Source organism: Xiphophorus couchianus, chromosome 8, assembly GCF_001444195.1.
Source record: "Xiphophorus couchianus chromosome 8, X_couchianus-1.0, whole genome shotgun sequence".
Lineage (NCBI taxonomy): Eukaryota > Metazoa > Chordata > Actinopteri > Cyprinodontiformes > Poeciliidae > Xiphophorus > Xiphophorus couchianus.
This window is the reverse complement of record NC_040235.1, coordinates 20,699,516-20,719,254: the sequence shown is the minus strand read 5'-3', so window position 1 is coordinate 20,719,254 and position 19,739 is coordinate 20,699,516. Positions and strand designations below refer to the sequence as shown.

General features: G+C 39.4%; 1 protein-coding gene across 2 annotated transcripts in view; it reads left to right on the top strand.

Moving 5' to 3' along the window:
- LOC114149147 (carboxyl-terminal PDZ ligand of neuronal nitric oxide synthase protein) overlaps positions 1-19,739 on the top strand; it is a 58,670-nt gene that overhangs the window by 35,468 nt on the left and 3,463 nt on the right. The window contains exons 6-11 of one of the 2 annotated variants that reach the window (XM_028024780.1): positions 901-1,048; positions 2,676-2,851; positions 6,639-6,800; positions 8,093-8,297; positions 10,579-10,891; positions 17,624-17,772. In XM_028024780.1, the coding sequence (XP_027880581.1) occupies positions 901-1,048; positions 2,676-2,851; positions 6,639-6,800; positions 8,093-8,297; positions 10,579-10,891; positions 17,624-17,663 (1,044 nt within the window). In that variant the 3' untranslated portion in view covers positions 17,664-17,772. Of the gene's footprint in view, positions 1-900; positions 1,049-2,675; positions 2,852-6,638; positions 6,801-8,092; positions 8,298-10,578; positions 10,892-17,623; positions 17,773-19,739 lie in introns of those variants that run through there. The other variant, XM_028024779.1, reaches the window with a different exon arrangement.

Here is a 19,739-nt window from a genome sequence, read left to right as displayed (position 1 = left end):
AGAAGACTGCAGTAGTTTATTGAAGGAAATTCACCAAAACACTAAAAAACAGATAAAAATTGCTAATTAAAATCACCGTATACAGTCTAGTGATAAACTATTTGCCCATTTTTTTTCCTTTCTTGTTTATGATGTGTTTCTTTTTGAGATGTTTTATCCTACTTTATGTTGTCAGACAGCTTATATATAGGTGATATATTCATTGTAATTGTCTGGCAGTCATCAGGTGTTGGTACCTCTAGTGAATTTGAACCAAAAGATGTGATTAATCACATTATCCAAACTCATGTTGGTTTGGATTTGTCTGTTAAATTATTAAATAAAGTCATTTGAAATCTATGTATATTTATTTCTCTAATGTTATAATTATTTTTAATGATCTGAAAAATTTTAGTTTGAGAAAAAGGCAAAAATAGAAGAAATCTGTAAGGGTTTAATACTTTTTCCATGGCACTTAATTTTCTTTCATTTTAATATAAGTTTCCTTTCTAAATTAATTTTCTGTTCATGGCAGCTCAACTATTTGTTTTGAGTTTTAAATTGGATCTTGAATTCAATTTTCACTGGCTTAGTTAATATTCACCCACTTAGAGTTATAGCCTGCAGTGAATACAAACCAGCTGCGCTAAAGGACAAGGAGTACAAATGCACATTTTAGAAAACCATCTTGTCCTTTTCTTCTGTTGAGACCTTCCTTTGTGTCTGTCATACATTATCTTGGCTCAGTTGTTCCATATATAAGTGATATTATATTCTTTTTGAAAAAAATTATGACCGAATAGCAAAATATGTTTCTGTGTTGCTTCTCTTTTGTGTAAGCAGCAGCAATAAACAAATATTCTGCTCACTTTTGAATACCCCTCCATGTTAGCCGTGAGCTATCTCTTCCCTCCCTCTCAGACTCAGGCCATGCGTATTGTGCGAACTGTGGGTCAGGCGTTTGAGGTTTGCCATAAGCTGAGTTTGCAGCATGCCGAGCAGGAACAGTACGCCGACGGACAGGTGGACGGCGATAGCAACAAGTCAACGGAAGAGCCCAGCAGCCACGGTGAGGACACGCTTTCTGTAACCGAGCACAGCAAAAAACACATTGATGAATACAGACGTTTGGGCTAAAAACTGTAATGCAAGGTGCAATCCGGTTGCCGGAAGATTAACTTTGCCTGGGGAAATTACCAGCGAAGGAGCAAAGTGACAGACAAAGCAAGAAGGATTTATATTATGGAGAGGATGACTGGAAATTCCTGGATAGTTCTGTGTGCAGATTGGTGAATGAGTGTCTCCACCTGCAGGCTTGTTGTGCTCTGAACTGACACCGGCTGAAAGGCCGCCTAGCGAGGAAGAAGCCAGTACTTCAAATTCAGAGCCGAGCAGTAACTAGTTTTAAACCCAACTCAGAATTTGTGCAAGTCTAAAAAAAAAAAATATATATATATATATAGGATTCTTTGGTGGAGACGTTTTATAATTAAGACAAACAAGAAACACTTTAAAGCAGGGGGAACGGTGCAGTAAATTTAAGAAATTGAAGTCTTACTCTGAGTTTCTTTATTTAATTTGAAGGATTTGCTTCTGTAATGCTTACATAAATTAGTATTTTACGGATATTTTTTTCGTCACGCGAGAAAAGAAGTGCAGTAATTGTCAAACTTTGTGGGTTATTTCGGTGAGATGTCGGCACCTGTTGGGAACATCTGACACACATGTGGTGACACAATTAGCTCTCATCCAATTCGCCATCAATGATTAATCCCGAATCTGTCAGCTCTGGCGTCTACCTGCTATTTGTTGGTGTGTCGATGATAAGAATGAGCCCAAAGTTTCTTGTTTATGCATCATTCGCTGCAGTGATCTGACCTGGATATGAAACCCTCTGGGGGCAAAAGTCGACTTTTTGTTTCAGTCTCAGGCAGAAACAGAAGAAGACTGGGATTAAAGGTGTTCTTTTTCTAGTTACTGCAACCTCAGAAGCTGTGGATAAATTACTTTTCATTTCTTCAAACTCCAGCTGCTCAGTGGAACAACACAAGCAGCAGACAAAAACAAATGGCTTGACATACTTGGTTTATTTTGTGTTCGATTATGTTTTGTGTTATTTCAAATCTTAAATGCAGATGATTCTGCAAGAGAGTTGTTATTATAATTAATACACTGTGGTACTAGAAACCAGACATTTTCTGATTAACATAAGATTGATTGAATTACCATGCATTCACCACTACAAGGCACTTCAACCTCTAAATATTTGGTTTCTGTAAGTAAATTTGACTGGGGCTTCTTAGGTTACACATACATGCCATATTATAGGTAATATCACCATCAAACCTTACCAGCCTTGTAATTTTGATCAATTATCCTACAGCAAAAGCACATGTGCCTGGTAAAGCAGAATGTGGCACAAACTTAAGAAAACAACAGACCAGTTTCTGTGGGCTGAAACTCATCTGAGCTAATAACTGTAATTTACACAGTGAGTCTGTAGCTCCCTGGGATCGAAAAACTCTTCATCACTTTTGGATAAATTACTGTTTGCTCCAAGAATAGTTTTCAGCCGTCATACCATCTATGTGTAATACGAATTTAATGACATAAAATTTATGGTCAGACATTTGCACGTATAGCACCTAAAGTGGAGTATGTGTGTGTGTGTTTTTTTTCCCTTTCTTTCTCCGCAGCTCGTAAGCTCACAGCAACTGAGCGGTATGAAGAGGATGAGGAGACAGATGAAAGAGGGCGAAGAGGAGGAGGAGGAGATCCTTCGATTGATGGTTCGCTGTGCGAGAAGGCAGTCGGTGAGATCCTGCAGAGCCTGGCCGAACTCAACGTGGTCAAACCAGGCCAGACAATCATGGTGAGATACTCAAGGACACACAGTCACACCTTGAAACAGTGGAGCTACATAAACTGAAATATGAGTTGTGTGTTGTACTGATGCTTCAGTATTAACGGGTCTAACATTTGTGCAGTAGAATTACGACGCTCCGTAGTTGTAATGTGCTTTGTGATTTGAGCAGATGGATGTAAATCAATACTTATTTTACTGTATTTTCAGAAAGAACACATGGTTTTGGGGATTAGGTCTCCCTCTAAATCAATTGAACAATTTTAAAATCATCTTTTTGTTGCAAATGTATCTATTCCACAAAAAGTCATCTTGAAAAAAAATGAAACCTTGTCTTCTCTATTGAAGAATTTCATTATATATTAGTTGTAACACTAGCACAAATTTCATGAGTGGCTTTTAATAAATAGCACATTATGTATATATTTAGAATATTATGCTTTAGATTGCATTGCATTGTTAGATTGTTAGTAATTAACAGTTACATATTTTGTGCTTGTAAAAAGCGTTTAAAACTCAAAGCATTTTATTTTGATATCATTTTGAAGCAAGTTTTTAAAGCACATATGCTTGCAGGCCAGCCACACAAGCTCTCAGGTGCTCTCCAGGCAGTAAAGAGTGCACATTTTTAAAGATACAGTATGTGGCTCTACTTTAAAAGCAAAAGAGCAATAGTCTGCCAAGGAAAATCCTTTTAGTCTGCCATAAAAATCCCTAGGAAGATATAACCTTTGCTGAATCATAGAACAAAGTAGGAAAACTGGCGACAGTAAAGTGTGGAATTGATTTTATGTTACAAACCATTTTAGTCCGTACTTAAAGACCCTGCTTCTAACAAAATGCCTTTAAATCTGTAGGCCAACTAAAAACAGAGTCACTAATGTAAACCTGTCTTACTGCGGGTTTGACTTTTACATTTTCAAGTCAGGAAAAAAAAACAACTAAAAAGTATTTGCTCTCAATAGAATGTAGTTAAAACTTAAACAGTTTTAATATGTTATTACTATATTTGTTGTAGATAATTTCTACAGCAAATTTCAAGTTCATTTCAAGTTTTATGTTAAACAGCCATCTAAAAAAAGACTAGAAAATGATTCGTACCCTTTGAACGTTTCACCTTTTTCATGTTGCAACAACAAACTACAGGTAATTTATTAGGAATTTACTTGATAGAGCAACACAAAAATGCACAGTTTAATCCTTTTTTGACTTCTGAATATCTTTTCAGTACTGTGTCTTTGGAGTTTCCACCTGTAACTCCGATACCCCTAAATAAAACCTAGTGTAAACAATAACTGATCATCTAATTTGCATACAGACAGAAAAATTAGATGCAGTCTTAAGACTTGCTGTGAGGCAGATGTTCCTGTAAACATGTGGCACTTGTAGGTTCCTTTGCTCTCACTCTCCTGTCTATTCCAACCCAAACTACCTGCAGAAAGTTTAAGTAAATCTGGAAACTGTTCTGGCCAAGGTAGTTCTGGCATGGCTTGGCCTGTAGATTCTGGTAGAATCAACTTTGAAGGCTTAATTAACCTTTTTAAGTTACTAACTTATATCTTGTTCCCTGGAAAAGACATCTTTCTATTGGTCTGTTCAGTATTGGTCAACCTACCTAATAATTAAGTTGAATTTGAATAAAACTGGAAGAATCGATGCATTCTAAAACCTTCAACTTTTGTATTAAATGTCGTTGTGTGAAATGTGGCAGTTGAGGTTAAATATATTTGTTTTTATTTCCCGGTTTCTGAACTCTTGTCACTTTCTTGCCAAGCTTTTTGTTTGCTTATTATGGTCTTGGGATCTTTTCCACTGTCGTTCAGCTCTATCATATTGTCCTTGACGTCTTTTGAAAAGTCTGTGCTGTAGTAATTATTTCCCCAACTACAAACAGGTATTTAGGATCCATATGAGTTTTCTTACAGAGAGCATCTGATTGGTCTGTATTTTTCATTAATCCCACTAGTCGGTAAATCTTGCAGTAAAATGACTCGTCTAGTTAATTTTTTGGTGTCAGATTATTCCCTTCACACTTCCACCTCCTATCAGTTCTGACGCCAGCAGTAAGAGGCAGAACAATCTTCCTGGTTTGAATGATTGCAGGTTTCCTGGCCTCAAGCTGCATTTTGCTTTTTGTCGCTGCAGGATATTGACTCCGCTCCTGCGATTCAATGTCGGGTTTCGGCTTTTTGAGCACAGAGCTTCCAGATGGCTCATTAAGCTTAGCGACTGTAGAGTATCTGACAAGATCATTACCCTCAGCTCTCCATTGATTAATACCAGATAATGTTTGCATGAAACGCCTAGCTCCTGGTTGCGTCCGATAAATAGTGTATTTAAAAGTGTAAAGGAGTTATGTTTGATGCGCTGACAGACAGGACACTGTCCCTGTGGGAGATGGAATTAATACGCTGCAAAAAGACAGGCAGGGATTAGTGCGGGGAACCTGAATATTCCTGCTCGCCTTGTAAAGAGGGGTACACCTAATCCCAAAACCCCCGTCTGCTCTCTTTGATTTCTCAGAAACGTCACAGTAATCCATCTGAAGGGTTCTCAAACATCTACTCTGGAAGATAAGCAGAAAACCATGTGGGGATTGAACAATGAGATTTTGAAAACTTAAACACTGTGATGGAAGTGATGCTGGTGTCAGGTGTGGAGGTGAACCACATGTGGGTGGGGAAAATATTTTATTTAATTTTTTCCTGATATGGAAAAAATAATTCTTCTAGAAATTAACATGGATTTCTGACTCGTGCCTCCTTTAGAGTGCTTTTGCTGCCTGACTTGGATAAAAGGTGGTATTATAACCTAAAACAAGGATTAGTAAAATTGTGTAGCGATAACTCAGGACTAGGATTTTAAATCACTGCCTGTTAAAGATATGTTGAACAATAAGATATCCTAATTAGGACTCTCCGTGAGGACTTCTCACTGAGAAGTCTGTACATGTGTCAGACATTTTGCCTAAAGTTGTGGTTTTAGTACATCTTTACTTTACATAGACTAATTAGAAAAAATGCTTTCAGGCTCTTTAAGAAAATGTTTTATGATCGGTGACACTTATGTCATTAATTAGATATGTGATTTTAATTAGTCAAAATTGGTCATTTATATTCCAAAAATATGTTTTTTTTGCATTTTATATATTTTTTTCTGTAGCCAAGGAGGCTGTGTTAGTAAGTGGCTTCTTATCAGTCGTTCACATTGAGCTTGCTTAGTTTTTGTTGTGCTACGTTTCCCTCTAGTGGTGGAATATGGGCATTACAGAATTGCATAGACTCATTTTGTATGCCAGCAGAAAGAAGAAGAGGTGCAAATATAGATCCCATGTGTTTTTGTGCAAACATATACTCTCACTACACACTTATGTTTCTCAGTGAGATCCCAGACAATATGCTGATTTACTCGTTTTCTCCATTCGTCTTGGTGGTGTGAAAGGAAAAGCTGGTCAAGTTTAGTGACTGCACTTTTACCTCAGGGAAAATGATGGTGCTGGAGATCATCTGGAAAATCACTTTAAAATTCCCGTGGGGTAAACCGGGAGAAACACGAACAAGAGTATTTACGTGTACGATTTGACCCTAAGGTTGAATTGTGCTGTTTATTGTCATTAGACAGAGCCGGTCTCAGATCTAACGTTTGGATCTCCACCCAGATCTCTGTGCTGGCAGTTTATCCATGGCTTTGATTGACTGATTGATTTAGCAATCAATCATTCAATAGCTGTGGGATTTGAAAAGAGAAGACTGAAAACCACTCATGATCTCTGTCTGTGTTTAATAATATTTGTCAGGACATCGACAGACGGTCCGTCTTCACTGTGACGTCTCAAGGCATCGCTCCCAGCAGCCCTTGCTCTTCGTCTCTCACTCCGCTGGCTTCTCAGCACTACCTGCAGCTCCTTCAGCAGCAGCTGCAGCAGCAACAGCAGCACACTCAGGTGGCTGTCGCGCAGGTAGGACACACACGCACACACACACACACACAGGTAGGACACACAGCGGCAGCCACATGCATTATGCTTACTGTGTACAGTAGGAACAATTTAGCTCTTTCTGGTTTTGGAATTAGTAATTTTGCATTAAAAAATATAAGTGTGACAGTTGGGCTGAATAATAAATAAATCAATCAATCAATATATATAATGATAGAGACGTGATCAATATCAGCAGATAATACGTCTGATAGAAGATTCAATAATTTCACTGAACTCCAATCCAAAAACCCACAGCATTCTGGAGGATGTAGGCAGAGGAAAGACTTTAGTCGCTCAACACCTCACAGCCAACTAAGCAAAGTGTGTGGCATCAACTAACTCAGTCTACAGTTACCTAGCAACAACTTGTTGAGTAACTTGCCTTGCAGCAGTTACATGCCTCATAACTGCTTAAGAATAAAAAACAATGGCATGGAGTAAAAACTACAGGTAAACCAGGAAAGGCCAGGTCACCAGTTTTTCAGTATTTCAAATATTTAAAACAGAAGAACAAATCAATAATTATTGGTATTGGCTAATTATGTGGCCCTGTACCAAGACGGATGCATGCTGCAACATCTCTGAATGGGTAGCAATATTTTGATGCTCCTGCAGAACCTGCAGCTCCAAGATTCAATCCAATACAAAAACTGGAATGGAATAAAGATAGAGACTCCCAGCAGTCTCTATTGCTGAACAATACAACAATAATCTGAACGGCAATAAGAAGTAAGGTCCTGACGCATCCTCCTCCACTTTTTGTGTAGAAAATATGCCCAGTGGCATCTCTTTGCCAGTAATTTTAAAAGCCATCAGAATCTTTTAAGACATTAAGACGTTTAAGTCTATATGCAACATTAGTTTACACTTTAATTTTTGTCAAGAATCTGACAGTTGAATCTGTTTTACAACTTGAAATCTTTCAGGTTTTATTTCATCTGCAATTATAAAACAAGCAGATGTTGATTTTATACCCCTAGGTGGCAGCACTGAAACAAGAATAAGTGCATAAAATAATCAATGTCAATTAATAGAATCTTTGAAAGCTGCGTTAAATTAATATTTATGTGAAACTACCAAATTTCAGTCAGTCAGAATTATCAGTATAAAGGACATTTACAAAATTCCAATTCTAGAGTTATACAGCTTTTCTGTGGATGTGGTGGGAGCTGAGACACAACAGAAGACCAGGGAACATCACCAAATTGGCATTTTTAATGGATAACATTTACACACAAGCATATTCGTTCGGCCTTTTGCTGCGGCTCCAGGTGCAGCTGCTGAAGGACCAGATGGCAGCAGAGACTGCAGCTCGCATGGAGGCCCAGGCCCGTATCCACCAGCTGCTGCTGCAGAACAGGGACCTGCTGCAGCACCTGGCGCTGCTCGTGCAGCAGCTGAAAGAGATGGAGGGCCGCTCCCCGATGAGAGTGCAAGAAGAGCAGTCACAGCAGGACACTCAGGCTAACGGACACAGTAAGTGACCCAACGGACGACTGGAAGGGACACCGGGAGTCTTTCGTGAAACAATGTCAAGTCAGCTTCTTCAGGTGCTGCTGTCGTTGTTACTCGCTCCTGTCTTCGCCTGTGGGTGAAGCAGACAGTAGCAACACATGCCTCACTTGCTTTCTGTGGCTGCCTGCCAATTTAATGGAAGGGTTTTATTGGTGCAGAGGCTGTTTTAGGAGTCCACCCTCCCCTTAGTGCTACTTTCAGGATTTCACTTATAAGTTCAGAAGAGAAAGAAACCGCTCTCCAGGTACAAGTAAAGTGCAATTCCATAAATCCTTGATGATGGTTGGGGCTTTTTATATTGTTATTATTTTTGCTAAAAATATCTTTTCAGAGGAGGCATAGCCTTTGATTTTTTTTCCCCCAGAAATAAACAGAAAGTATAAAAGTGGTTATTCAGTGTATAATAGAAATGAAACAGAAGATGGTTATAGCTTCAAACCGGGCAGCCTCCAAGCATTTCACTTTGAGCCGTTGTTTGAGTTGGCAGATTAGATTTTTAATTCACATTTGTACTATTGGATAGACTTCTAGCTCATATGCTTCCATAAACCTTCCAATTGCATTTATTAATTTAACAATTTTTTCAAAATATTTTGATGCAACCCAAATGTTGGATTCATCCTGACCCAGCGTTTTAGGGAAGCTATGTTCATAAGACGCATTTTAGACAACCAGAAACATTAATCCAATGTTTGACAGAAAAATCCTAATAAGCAATAATACAAATACCATTCAAATTCGGTTTAATGCTGGAGGCTGGTCTATGGTTTCTGCCATGTTAGATTTTTGTTAATGGTTTCAAATACATTTTTTTCACTTTCCAAGAAATTGACTGATCTTTAACTGGGTGGCATATTATTGAAACTAGTTAGCATCTTAAAAAAAACCAACACGGTTATACGTCTAAAACCCAAAAGAAATATGATGAAAAACAAACAACATTTTCTAAAAATCAACATAACTAAAAATAATACTCACTATAAATCAGTTCTGTTGCTTTCTGTAAAAAGAAGAAGAATGGACAGAAGCTCGCTTACCAATAAAAACATGGCCTGCAGGAACAGAAGGAAACAGAAAATCCTGAGATTGGCTCCAACTTGACTTTGGCGGTCACTTCAATTGATTTTTTATTTCTGGGAAACTATGAAACAAAACAACTTTGTCCGGCTGTAAAACACACAAGATCTAGTCAAGGCAGTGTGCTGCTTAACCCAGTGTTTTGGTGGTCTTATTTTTAAGCTAGAACAGAGTCTTCTTGATAGAAACCATGCTTCATATTGGCACAAAACCACAGCTCTAATGTAGACAATATCTGGCAAGGTGAGCGGCACAATAAAGCAGCAACGTCCCCGTAGGTAATGTAGATGTCTCATATATCCCTGGCATCTTTGATACTGTAAGGTTTCCAAGAGCCTGAACTGAATCAAGGTCTTAAAATTTTTACACTAGCTTATGATTTTGGTAGACGGTGTACCATAGTAGCAACAGAAAGGCTGTAATTGCAAGGCACAGAGAACAAGGTGCTAGTTGAAAGTTAGCAAGATGACATCCATCAATTAAGCAGTACACACAGACTGCTACTCAGGCCGATGTCATCCACAAGCAACCGAAGACAAAAAGATCTGCTGAGAAGGCGTTGCTTTAAACCTGAGTTTTACTTTGCAATGTTGCCGCTTTTTTAAGGTCTAATAACCGAGTGTGAGAAATGTTCCTGGACTCGTCTTCATTTTATATGCCTATCTTTTCTAACATGATTTCACATTTCAAACTGTGCAGAGTTGATTTCTACTGCCTTTTATCAGCATTAAGGGAGAGTTTTGTAAGATTTAAAGCCCTTTTTTCTGGCCTTCGTAACTTGTTTTATACATCTGTGTTTACACCAGATTGAAAGAAAAAGGCTGATCTTGCCAGAAATAACCACCGTTTCACTCGGTGCAGTGTGCATGGTCGTGTCTGTGCACATTTATTTTTTCTTTCTGTGTGTGTGTGTGCAGTTTAATTTTTCACGTTGTGTTTCATGCTTGTATTAATCATGCCATCCCCTCTGATAGAAAACGACCTGAGTGGGGGAGAAGCTGGCAGAGTGGGTGGCACCCTGCCAGCTTCTCCTCTGAGCTGAGTCAGCTCTTTTGGGGGATCATTACAAAGCAAATAATAAAAAAAGTTCAATTTGTAGTCAACTTCTTCCTTTTGTTTCCCATGGAGTCTGAGGGCAGCATGTTGTACTCTCTGTCTGTTCCAGATGCTCCACAGACGGCACAAAGTTCGCAGTCGTCATCAGCGAAATCATTATCCCTGAATCTGAAGAATCAGTACAATCAGAACTTGGAGCAGCTCATCTCCTCCACGGCCGCGTGGCCCCTCTCTCCAAACCAGGTCGACTGCACCGAGTCCTTCCTGAACCTGCTGAACCTGGAGAACAGCAGTAAACCAGCAGCCTCGTTTGCAGAGCGGGACCCTTTCATCAGAGCTAATGGCACAGCGGATAACAAGGAGAGCTCCAACAGCGAGATTGTCCAGTTCTCATCTAGAAACTCTGCCAACCTGGATGAAAAGTAAGACTTCAGATCTCATGCTAATAACACACACAGGTCCATGCAGGTTTGGATTCTATCATTAATTTGGTGTAGAAATGCAGGAGGATAACGCAGCAACTTTAAATGGTACCACAGTGTGAGTATTTAGTTGTTTTATGTGAGACCCAACACTAAACAGTGGTGTCAAAATTACTAAAAGTAGCTGTGTAGCGAAGTAGCTTAGCAAATAGGCTAAAAGCAAAATGTTGTCTCCTACTGCTACTTTACTGACAGATGGAAAGGTTACCATCACCAACAGCTTTAAGAAATACTCAGCAGACGTCCCGCAACAATCAGACAAAACTCACACACTATAGTTTGTTTTATAATTTTGTTGTAAATTGTTGTGTAACTGGATGAATTACAATATATCCTCGCAACAAGCCATCTTCCACAGTCCATATACATCATTGAGATGTGTTATAGAGGTTGTAGCTCTGGCCGTTTGATGAACCAATCGAATCATCTTGAAATCTGCATCTGAATAGTGGCACCAGTTATTTTCAGCATTTAGTGTCAGCCTTGCGAACCAACTGTGACATCCGTGACCCAGAGAGTCATTAGTGGATGCAGAAGTATAGGTGGGGGTGTTTTGTTTGTTTATATATCGCTGTGCGAAATCTTGACTGGAAAATCATATTTCTTCCAACTTTTTACTTAACTTAATATAATGCACGTATTTCCCTTTACTGTAAGGCCTGAACCAGGCTGAACTTGATCCGTGGCACTTAGAAAATTCTGGTAGGTCAACTCTGTGACCTTTGCACTCAAGGACGTCAGCCATTTTCTTCTCAATATCACTATTTGGAGCAAAGCTGGGCTAATTCTCGCGTATCTTCAAGTCAACCCAAAGGAGTTCTGGAAGAGTGTTGAACGGTTTAGTCCCCCAATATATACGTTAAGCTATTCAAATGTGTTGACCGTGTCAGCTTGTGTTCAGGGTAACCAGGCGACAGTGACATTAACATCCAGTTGCTTTTACTGTTATTGCTGGAGAGCGGCACAGCTCAGCAGAAAACGGCTGTAGTTAATGAAAGAACAAGTGTAATCAAGGGATTATTTTGGGAAGAAATAAAAAGGTCGAGTTAGACAAACAAAGAGGGGATGAGATTTGAGCTTAAAAGCAGGGATCAGAACAGCCTGTAAGAGTAGAAGATTTAAGAAAAACACTGTTACTCTGTCAGCTTTAACTCCTGTTCCTGTATCTCTTTCTTTTTTTTAATCTAATAATTCACTCTAAACAGCTTCTAAAGCACTTTTAAAAAGAAAAACAGCCTCTTTATTCATGGGGGTGGTTAATAATGAGTGCATCTAGCTTTTAAGGGATACGGGAACTTTTCTTTTTTTTTTTTTTTTTTTGCACTTGAAGCACCTCCACTTCTGTACTTTTGGGGATATGTGTGGAATATGTGACTCGTACTGTAACTTTAGAGCCAAGGCTCGTAATCACATTTTAACGAGTTTTTAATCCTCTTTAAAAAAGCATGCGCAACATGAAATTATGAAAACTTTACAGGACACAAAGTTGTTTTATTTTTCTTCTTTTTATGCTCCGTTTTCATTCTCACTCCCAGGATCTGCTCTACTCAGAAAATTCTGTGCAGACGTCTCAGAGGGCAGCGTAGTAAAGTTGATTTCAGAAAGGAGAAAGGAGAAAAGATCTGGGATCGACTTAGCAGAGCTGTGTGTGTTACTGTTATCTGCATGCTGTAATTCCATGTCTCCTCTGCATATGTGTGTGTGTTTGTCAGTCTGCAGCCTAGCCCGACTCCCATGCTGTGGTTTTCCTACTGCACTGAATCCCAGGCAGTTATGGCTATCATCCCTTTACAAGCTGAACCTCTTTCCTGCAACAGCATGCGTCTCAGTGTTTATTTTTTGCTTTGTGCACAAAGGAAAGTCAAAACGGGAGCTACAAACGATTTAAAATTATGTAACCAGTTTTCTCATTTCCTTGTATCTTACCATATTTCCTTTTAGTGTCTTACAAAAGCTGCAAGAAAACAAACTCATGATGAAGTCGCTTTTTTCACTAAAGAGATTATAAAGTAGTGTTTCTCCCTTTTTTCCATGTATACTACTGCTTGCTTCATCCCCTGAGTTAAATCACCTTTATGCAAATTTTACTCATAAAACATTGTGTTCAGTCAGCACTAAGAGGAAAAAAAAAGAGTGAAAAGCGGAGAACTTTATTTTCAGCTTTGAAAAAAGAAATGACAACAACTGAACTTTGGTGACCTTTTTAGAAGTACAGTAATCTAGTGCAGTGACTCAACAGCTAAAAGAATATTTAAAAAAATCAAGTTAGGTTGAAAAATGTTTGGGGAAATCCAATATGTTACTCTGCTGCTTTGCCCGAATCCTTTGCATCACCTTTGCTGCAGTCAGACTGCCCTCCCCCACCGCCGCACCGCATATTTTATTGCTTTCATTTTCTTTTGTTTCCTTGATTCCCCCAGTGGATTACTGTTTACAGCCTGAGTGGCCAGATTTTATGTTCTGCAAACTGGCAGACTGATTCTGCTCTAGTCTCCTTTCTCGCCGGTTGGACCGTCTCCCTCACGCCCTCTTCATCAAGCAGAGGATCCTGACTTCACATGAATCATTCATTTCACTTTTACAAACACGTCTCCCATTGTCATCTACATGCACACCCTCATCCTCTCTGTTGCCCAAGAATACAAACAGCCGCGTGTGACCGGTGTCTGCTTTGTCGTACAGATCAAGTGTGTGGCTGACATTAGTTGACATCAAAACATAGCTCAGTCGTAAACCCGTGACGCTGACCTCTCTGGGCTCCACCCTGGTTGTTCTTGCATCACAATTAAAGCCAGCCAAATCCGACACCTGCCAAAAGCAGCATGGAGTGGAGCTCAGTGGGGTCAATATGGTGTCACACATAAAATATGTGACAGACAACTCTTAAAAAGTTAATCACATTTGTGCCGTTTGACTTCTTTTAAGTTTTGTTCTATTTTAGAGCGTTACTACTGCTGAATAAAATACCCTGAGCTGATGGGTGAACTATTCCGTCTCAGCAAAACATCATCTGGATAGGGTTCTTGACTCCACATCACCATCATTCTTCTCCCACCATGCTTGTCAATTGAAATGAAGGGTTTACTTTTAGCCAAACATGCCTGCATCAAAAACCAAGTGACCTTTCCTTGGTCTTTTCTCTTACTTAGAAAATAATCCAAAAATCTGTCAGTTTAAAGAAAAAGTATGCAATCTCAACGTCACGTTGTCATCTGCTTTATAAGAGAAACATTCAGAAAAAAAAGATTACTTTTTTCTTTTACTAATTATACAGCTACAAAACCGCTTACTAGTAAAGGTAGTTTCTGCACAACCTGACTTTTACAGATACCCCTTGAATCAAGACTTACCTGTCGTAAGATATCAAATTTAATGTTTTCTACAACCCACATAGGGTAGATAGTCAACATATTGAAGACGGAGACTTACATTCAACTTCAATGCCCAAAATCAATTATTATATAGACCTGTCAAAGTTATGCAATAAATCAGTTAATCACATGATTTCTCTTTCAACCAAAAATCTGTATGGTAAAAGTCTGCAGTATAGTGTTTTGGCATCAAATAGCTTTTTTTTTTTTTTTTTGAAGGATAATTTTGTTATCAGAGACTTCATGATTCATTTAACGTGTTGCTTCTATGTTTTTGTTTATTTATTTTTGGATATTTACAATGTCTTCCAGTTCCAGTGTTACAGTAAATGTTCATTAGAATTGAAAGTTAGTTGATCTTTGAAAATGCGTCCTTGTATTATTATGCCATTACCATTATATTATTATATTACTTCAAAATGATCTCAAAATAACAATATTATCATTTATCGCAATAACTTCTGGGAAAATTCTTCATTCAGCAAAATTTAATGTTACAGGCTTGGTATTATGTAAAATTTACAAAAAATTGACTTAACACTTGACGATCCAGTTTTTTTAGTTTTTTTTTTCCTGGCTACCATATGTTCAGATGCTAATAGCTATAGCCTAGCATGCAGTGAGTCACACTTTGCACAACAGATGGAGGAGTTACATGTGGCATGGTAACATTAAATAAGGATGTTGTAGTAGTCAGAAAATACTTTTGTTCCCAGAACGTCACTAAGTCGTAGGATGCTGACTAAAGTCAGTATATTCTCTGAGGATCATGACTGCCTGTACCAAATGTCTATCCTTCCAAGACGTTTTATTTAACTATAAGTGTGAAACAAAGTGATGGTCTGACTAAAGTTTGCAATCCCTTGAGCCGATTGAGCTAAAAACTGCACCCTGCCCACACTTAGCAAATATGAACATAAGCTTTGCCTATCTCACCATTTGAGACCAGAGAATCCCTAACAATCTCACTCACAAATGAGCTCTTCATGTGTGATAAGAACGGCTCTCTCCCTCCTCCCCCTTTCGCTCCAGCCATGTCGTACGGTGCACAATCGCATTTCCTGAAATTAGCTGCGATATTCCGTTTCCCTCTGTCACTTTTGTTCTACCCCTTCATCTTTAACATCGCGGCCGGAGCTGCAACAGCAGATCTCATCGGCCGATAACCCAATTGCACGGGTTCGATGGGGGTGTAATGGATGATGCTTCCTGGCGTTTAGGCAGAGCCGGTACTGTCAGCTAGATTTACACACAGTTACGTGGAGCTCGCTCGGAAATAGATACTATCAGTTGTGCCTTTGGACTTACTGTTGGTCTGAAAATGATCTTCTATAGGGAGCTGGTGGGTTTGTTAGAATAATGTTTGAAAGGGACTCTGTCAGGCATTGTTGGGATACTTTAGAAAATCACAGAGTCTCCTGATCACCCACGTACATTCAAAATAAAGCACAAGTGTGATAAATTCTTCACAAAGCCAAAAAACCCACAGTCTCTTATCTGGAGTCGAATCAACCGCATGCTGTTCGCTTTTCAGTTGCCTCCATAATTCTGTTTTTTGTGTCTAAAACAAAGACGAGTAAAAAAGGGACACATCTTTTTAGAAGCCCAGCGGTATCTCCTCCTATCTACCTGTTGAAATGCAGTGCTCCTGCCGATTATTTTCCTAACAGGAAGCATTCACACTCCGCTCTTGATTCCCCGCTTTGTTCCTGCTTATTGAACGGAGAAGACAAACACGCTGTGCCTCTGTGTCATTTCGACTTCAGACTCCGTGGGGGGGAGACTCATCGGAGCTTCTGTAGCACCTTTGCTGCTCTGGTCTCCTCATTGACTTTTCAGTGGCATTTAATTAGTTCAAAAATAAACAGTTTCCCCACAGTGACGAGCCTGAAACAACGCTGGTTTATGGGGTCCTGCCAGAGGTCCTGTGAGCTTCCAGTCATGAACAAATCTTTACTGGCAATAGTGCAAGAAACACAACAGGATTGGGATGAGGACAGCTGTTAGTTTGCATATTTATAATATCTAAGTTGAAGGAACACTCATGACATGTTTAAACTTGAGAAATAATTGTGTCACCGCAAACACCCGCAAAGAACTGGACAATGAAGATCAAATATTCACAAATGTTTTGTACAGTGTATTATTTCAGCCATAGCTTATTGATTTGGCTGATTTATTTCTGGTGTAAAGCTGCACACTGCTGCATGTTGCACACTGCTGCATGTTGCACACTGCTGCTGGTTCCTGTCTAGCTGCTGCTGCCGGCTTCTGCATGTTTCTCTTCACCCCTCCACCATCGCAGCTCTTTCACCATATGACTGATCAGTTTCTCTTGCAAGTTTCTGCTCAATTTTAAAAACAGTAGAATTCATTGGAAAGATCGTTGTCTTTGTGTTTTTCTACAGCATTTCATATACAGAGAAAGGGATCTTTGTACTATTTCAATCCATTTACCATATTACTAACGAGATCATAGCTCGGACCATACAATACCACTGTATTGTATGCACCTTCCTAGACTGCTGGATGCCTGGTCCTACTTTACTTTTGTCTGGCCAAAGCGCACAGCAGCCAAAGACATTTTGACAAGTTTGCATTTGCGATGTTACGACAGAAAAGCTTCTTTTGCAAGCTTTCCTCCCAAACAGAGCCAGATAGTTTGACAAGAGTCTGTCTAATTATTGTTATAGCCACCACTCTGTGCTGCAGTTTCCTTTGGGGATTTTTTTTATGTCCCTAACTTTCCAGCTTATTGTGCATAGTGACATGATAAACATGATTCCTCATCCAAAAATAGATGTATTTCTCGCATTTTATTTATACCACACTGAAACATAGCATGGATTAATAATTGTAACACTACTAAACGCTCTAATCAACTTTAAAAAATGGAGGCCTGAACAGCCATAAGATTTTGGAGATACTTTTCCTGCAACAAATTTCTCTTTAGTCCAGCAGATAATCTTAAACTGGTCACAGTGGGAATATTTCCAAAGTTTGATCAAATCAGCCGTGCTCACTGGAGAGTCTTTTTGCATTGTGTAACACTAAAGGCATGAATTCATATTAGTGAGAAATACCGACCAAACCAGCAGCTCTGCCCACTTACTTAATTACATTCCCGTCTCCCACTGTGTCCTTTTTAGATTCAGCCAGAGAGGGAGCCAGGGTTTTAAATGTCCAACACAAAAGAGGCTCTGAAGTCACAGATGGTTGGATGCTCACTGGCCTTAAAACTCCTCCCTCGCTCGGCTCCCCTGATCAGCCGTAGTCTAACTGTTGCCTTTCTTTGGTACAGGTGTGAGGACCCGCTCCTGCTCATCCTCCTCCTCCTCTAACTCCCCCCCAGACCTCCCACAAAAACCCACCCGGCCAGCAGCCGTTGCCTCAAAACCTCCCAGCTCATGCGTTCCATCGCTCTGTCCCCCCTATCGCCCCTCTCATCGTTTGCTGCCTCTCCCCCCAGGAGCCTGGGGAGCTCTCTGCCACCCCATCCTCTTCCTCCCCTTTCTCCTCTTCTCCCCTTCTCCTCCCTCTGTGTGAGTATTACTCATCATAAGCAGCATGTGTCTGTGGCACAAGCATGGGACCGGGCATGTGGTGGGTGTGGGTGTCTGTGGGCTCGAGTGTGGGACTCACCAGAGATTTTTCTGCTAACGAATGCATAATAACTCCTATGTACACGCGGACATTGCGCTTGCAGATTAATAACCGCATTAGCATGGGGATAATCAGTCACTGCGGCGCAATTTGGTGCATGGCGGCTCCTTCTTCAACACTCGGGGTGGGGTTTCCTCTTTCACGGACTCGCTTGCAAACAATAAATGCTCTTGTCCAGGTTTCTTATCAGAGGCGGTTCAGGCCGAGTGGTAAAGCTGTCATAGCAGAGGCAGCGGCACGTCTTTGTGTGCGAGCTTTACCCTCGCACTTTCCGTGATCCAATTTAAAATGTGTGTCTTTGTCACTTGCATGCTTAGCTTTACTGACTCAACGCTCTTTCAGATGGATTATGTCAAGCCTGTCTTGCATCAGAGGTCCCCATGTCAACAACACACACAGTTTGAAAGATGTACATAAGTACAAACTCTTTTAAGAATTGCTATTTTGCAAGGACTGCTCTAAGTTGCTTTTTATATTAACAGCATTTTATATTTTATTTTTATTTTTTATTTTATCTACAACTACTACTCAGTGGTAGTTGTTATTGTGTCTTGTCTCTATGCTGTAACTGCGAAGTAATTTCCCTGCTGGGATGAATAAAGTACTTCTATTCTATTCTATTCTATATGTTCTTTAAATGAGAAACAGAGTAACAACTGTTGCCCCCTATTTCCTGCTGCACACTGCCAGATAGCTGGCTAAAATAATAATCCCACATTTTTCTCTGAAAATGTATGTCTTAGACATATTTGCTGTCATGCAAAACACAGATAGAACGAAATTAAAGTAACACCTCACATAAGATGTTAAGACTTGAAAATCAGACTGCCTGTTAAAATAAATTATATTTACTTGTTATTTTTGTCTTGATCTGTAAAAGCAGAGCAGCTTGTGTAAATATCCAATCCATACATCCATCCAGCTTTTGTAGATTTCATATTTGAAGCCCATCGTAGATTGTTTTGCAATCATCTCAGATTATTTTACAGTGTGCCTCCCAGTGTTCATGTGGATTATGGACCAAAGACGCCCACTTTTTTTTTATCTATCTTATTTCAAGATGCTTTCTTGTTTTTCACATTTTTAAGAGTGGTCAACAGATCCACTCTCAAACGTTTTCTTTACACATTAAAGAAACAGGAATTATGAATTACTAATGAAATATTTATCAAACCTCCAATCAACTTAAGTAAATAATGCATTGAATATGCCGTGGTTACACGTCTTTAATGTTAAATGTACCAATGTGTGCGTTAGAACAATTACGCTAAGTATTATTTTCTCTGCTGATTGAGTTTGCGGAAATAAAATAGAAAGTAAAAAAATCAGTTCAAATAATGCTACCGCAATAACAGGTGAGTTAACTTTATCACTCCCGGACAATAAATATAGAGGTTCCCTGCTGCACCTGCACTTATCCAGGCAGACTTGATGCATGCAAACACATTTTGCTTTTCATTTTGGAGGCAGAATGGAGGGAATGAAGCATTTTGGGAAGAGGTGGGTAAGTGAGGCAGAAATTGGTTTCATTTCGACTTGGCAATGAACAAAGATGGTGAACAAAAAGAAGCAATTTACTCTTTCACTCCACTGCTATGAGCTTATGATTTTAATAAAACAATATCACCTTGGTAATTGTTTTATAAGACATAAAAAGCTATTTTCACTGTTAGAACCACAACAGACCTTTTTTTTAGGTACGTCTGAGTATCATTTCACTTTGGCGGACCTACATATGAAGCATTCCTTCACCA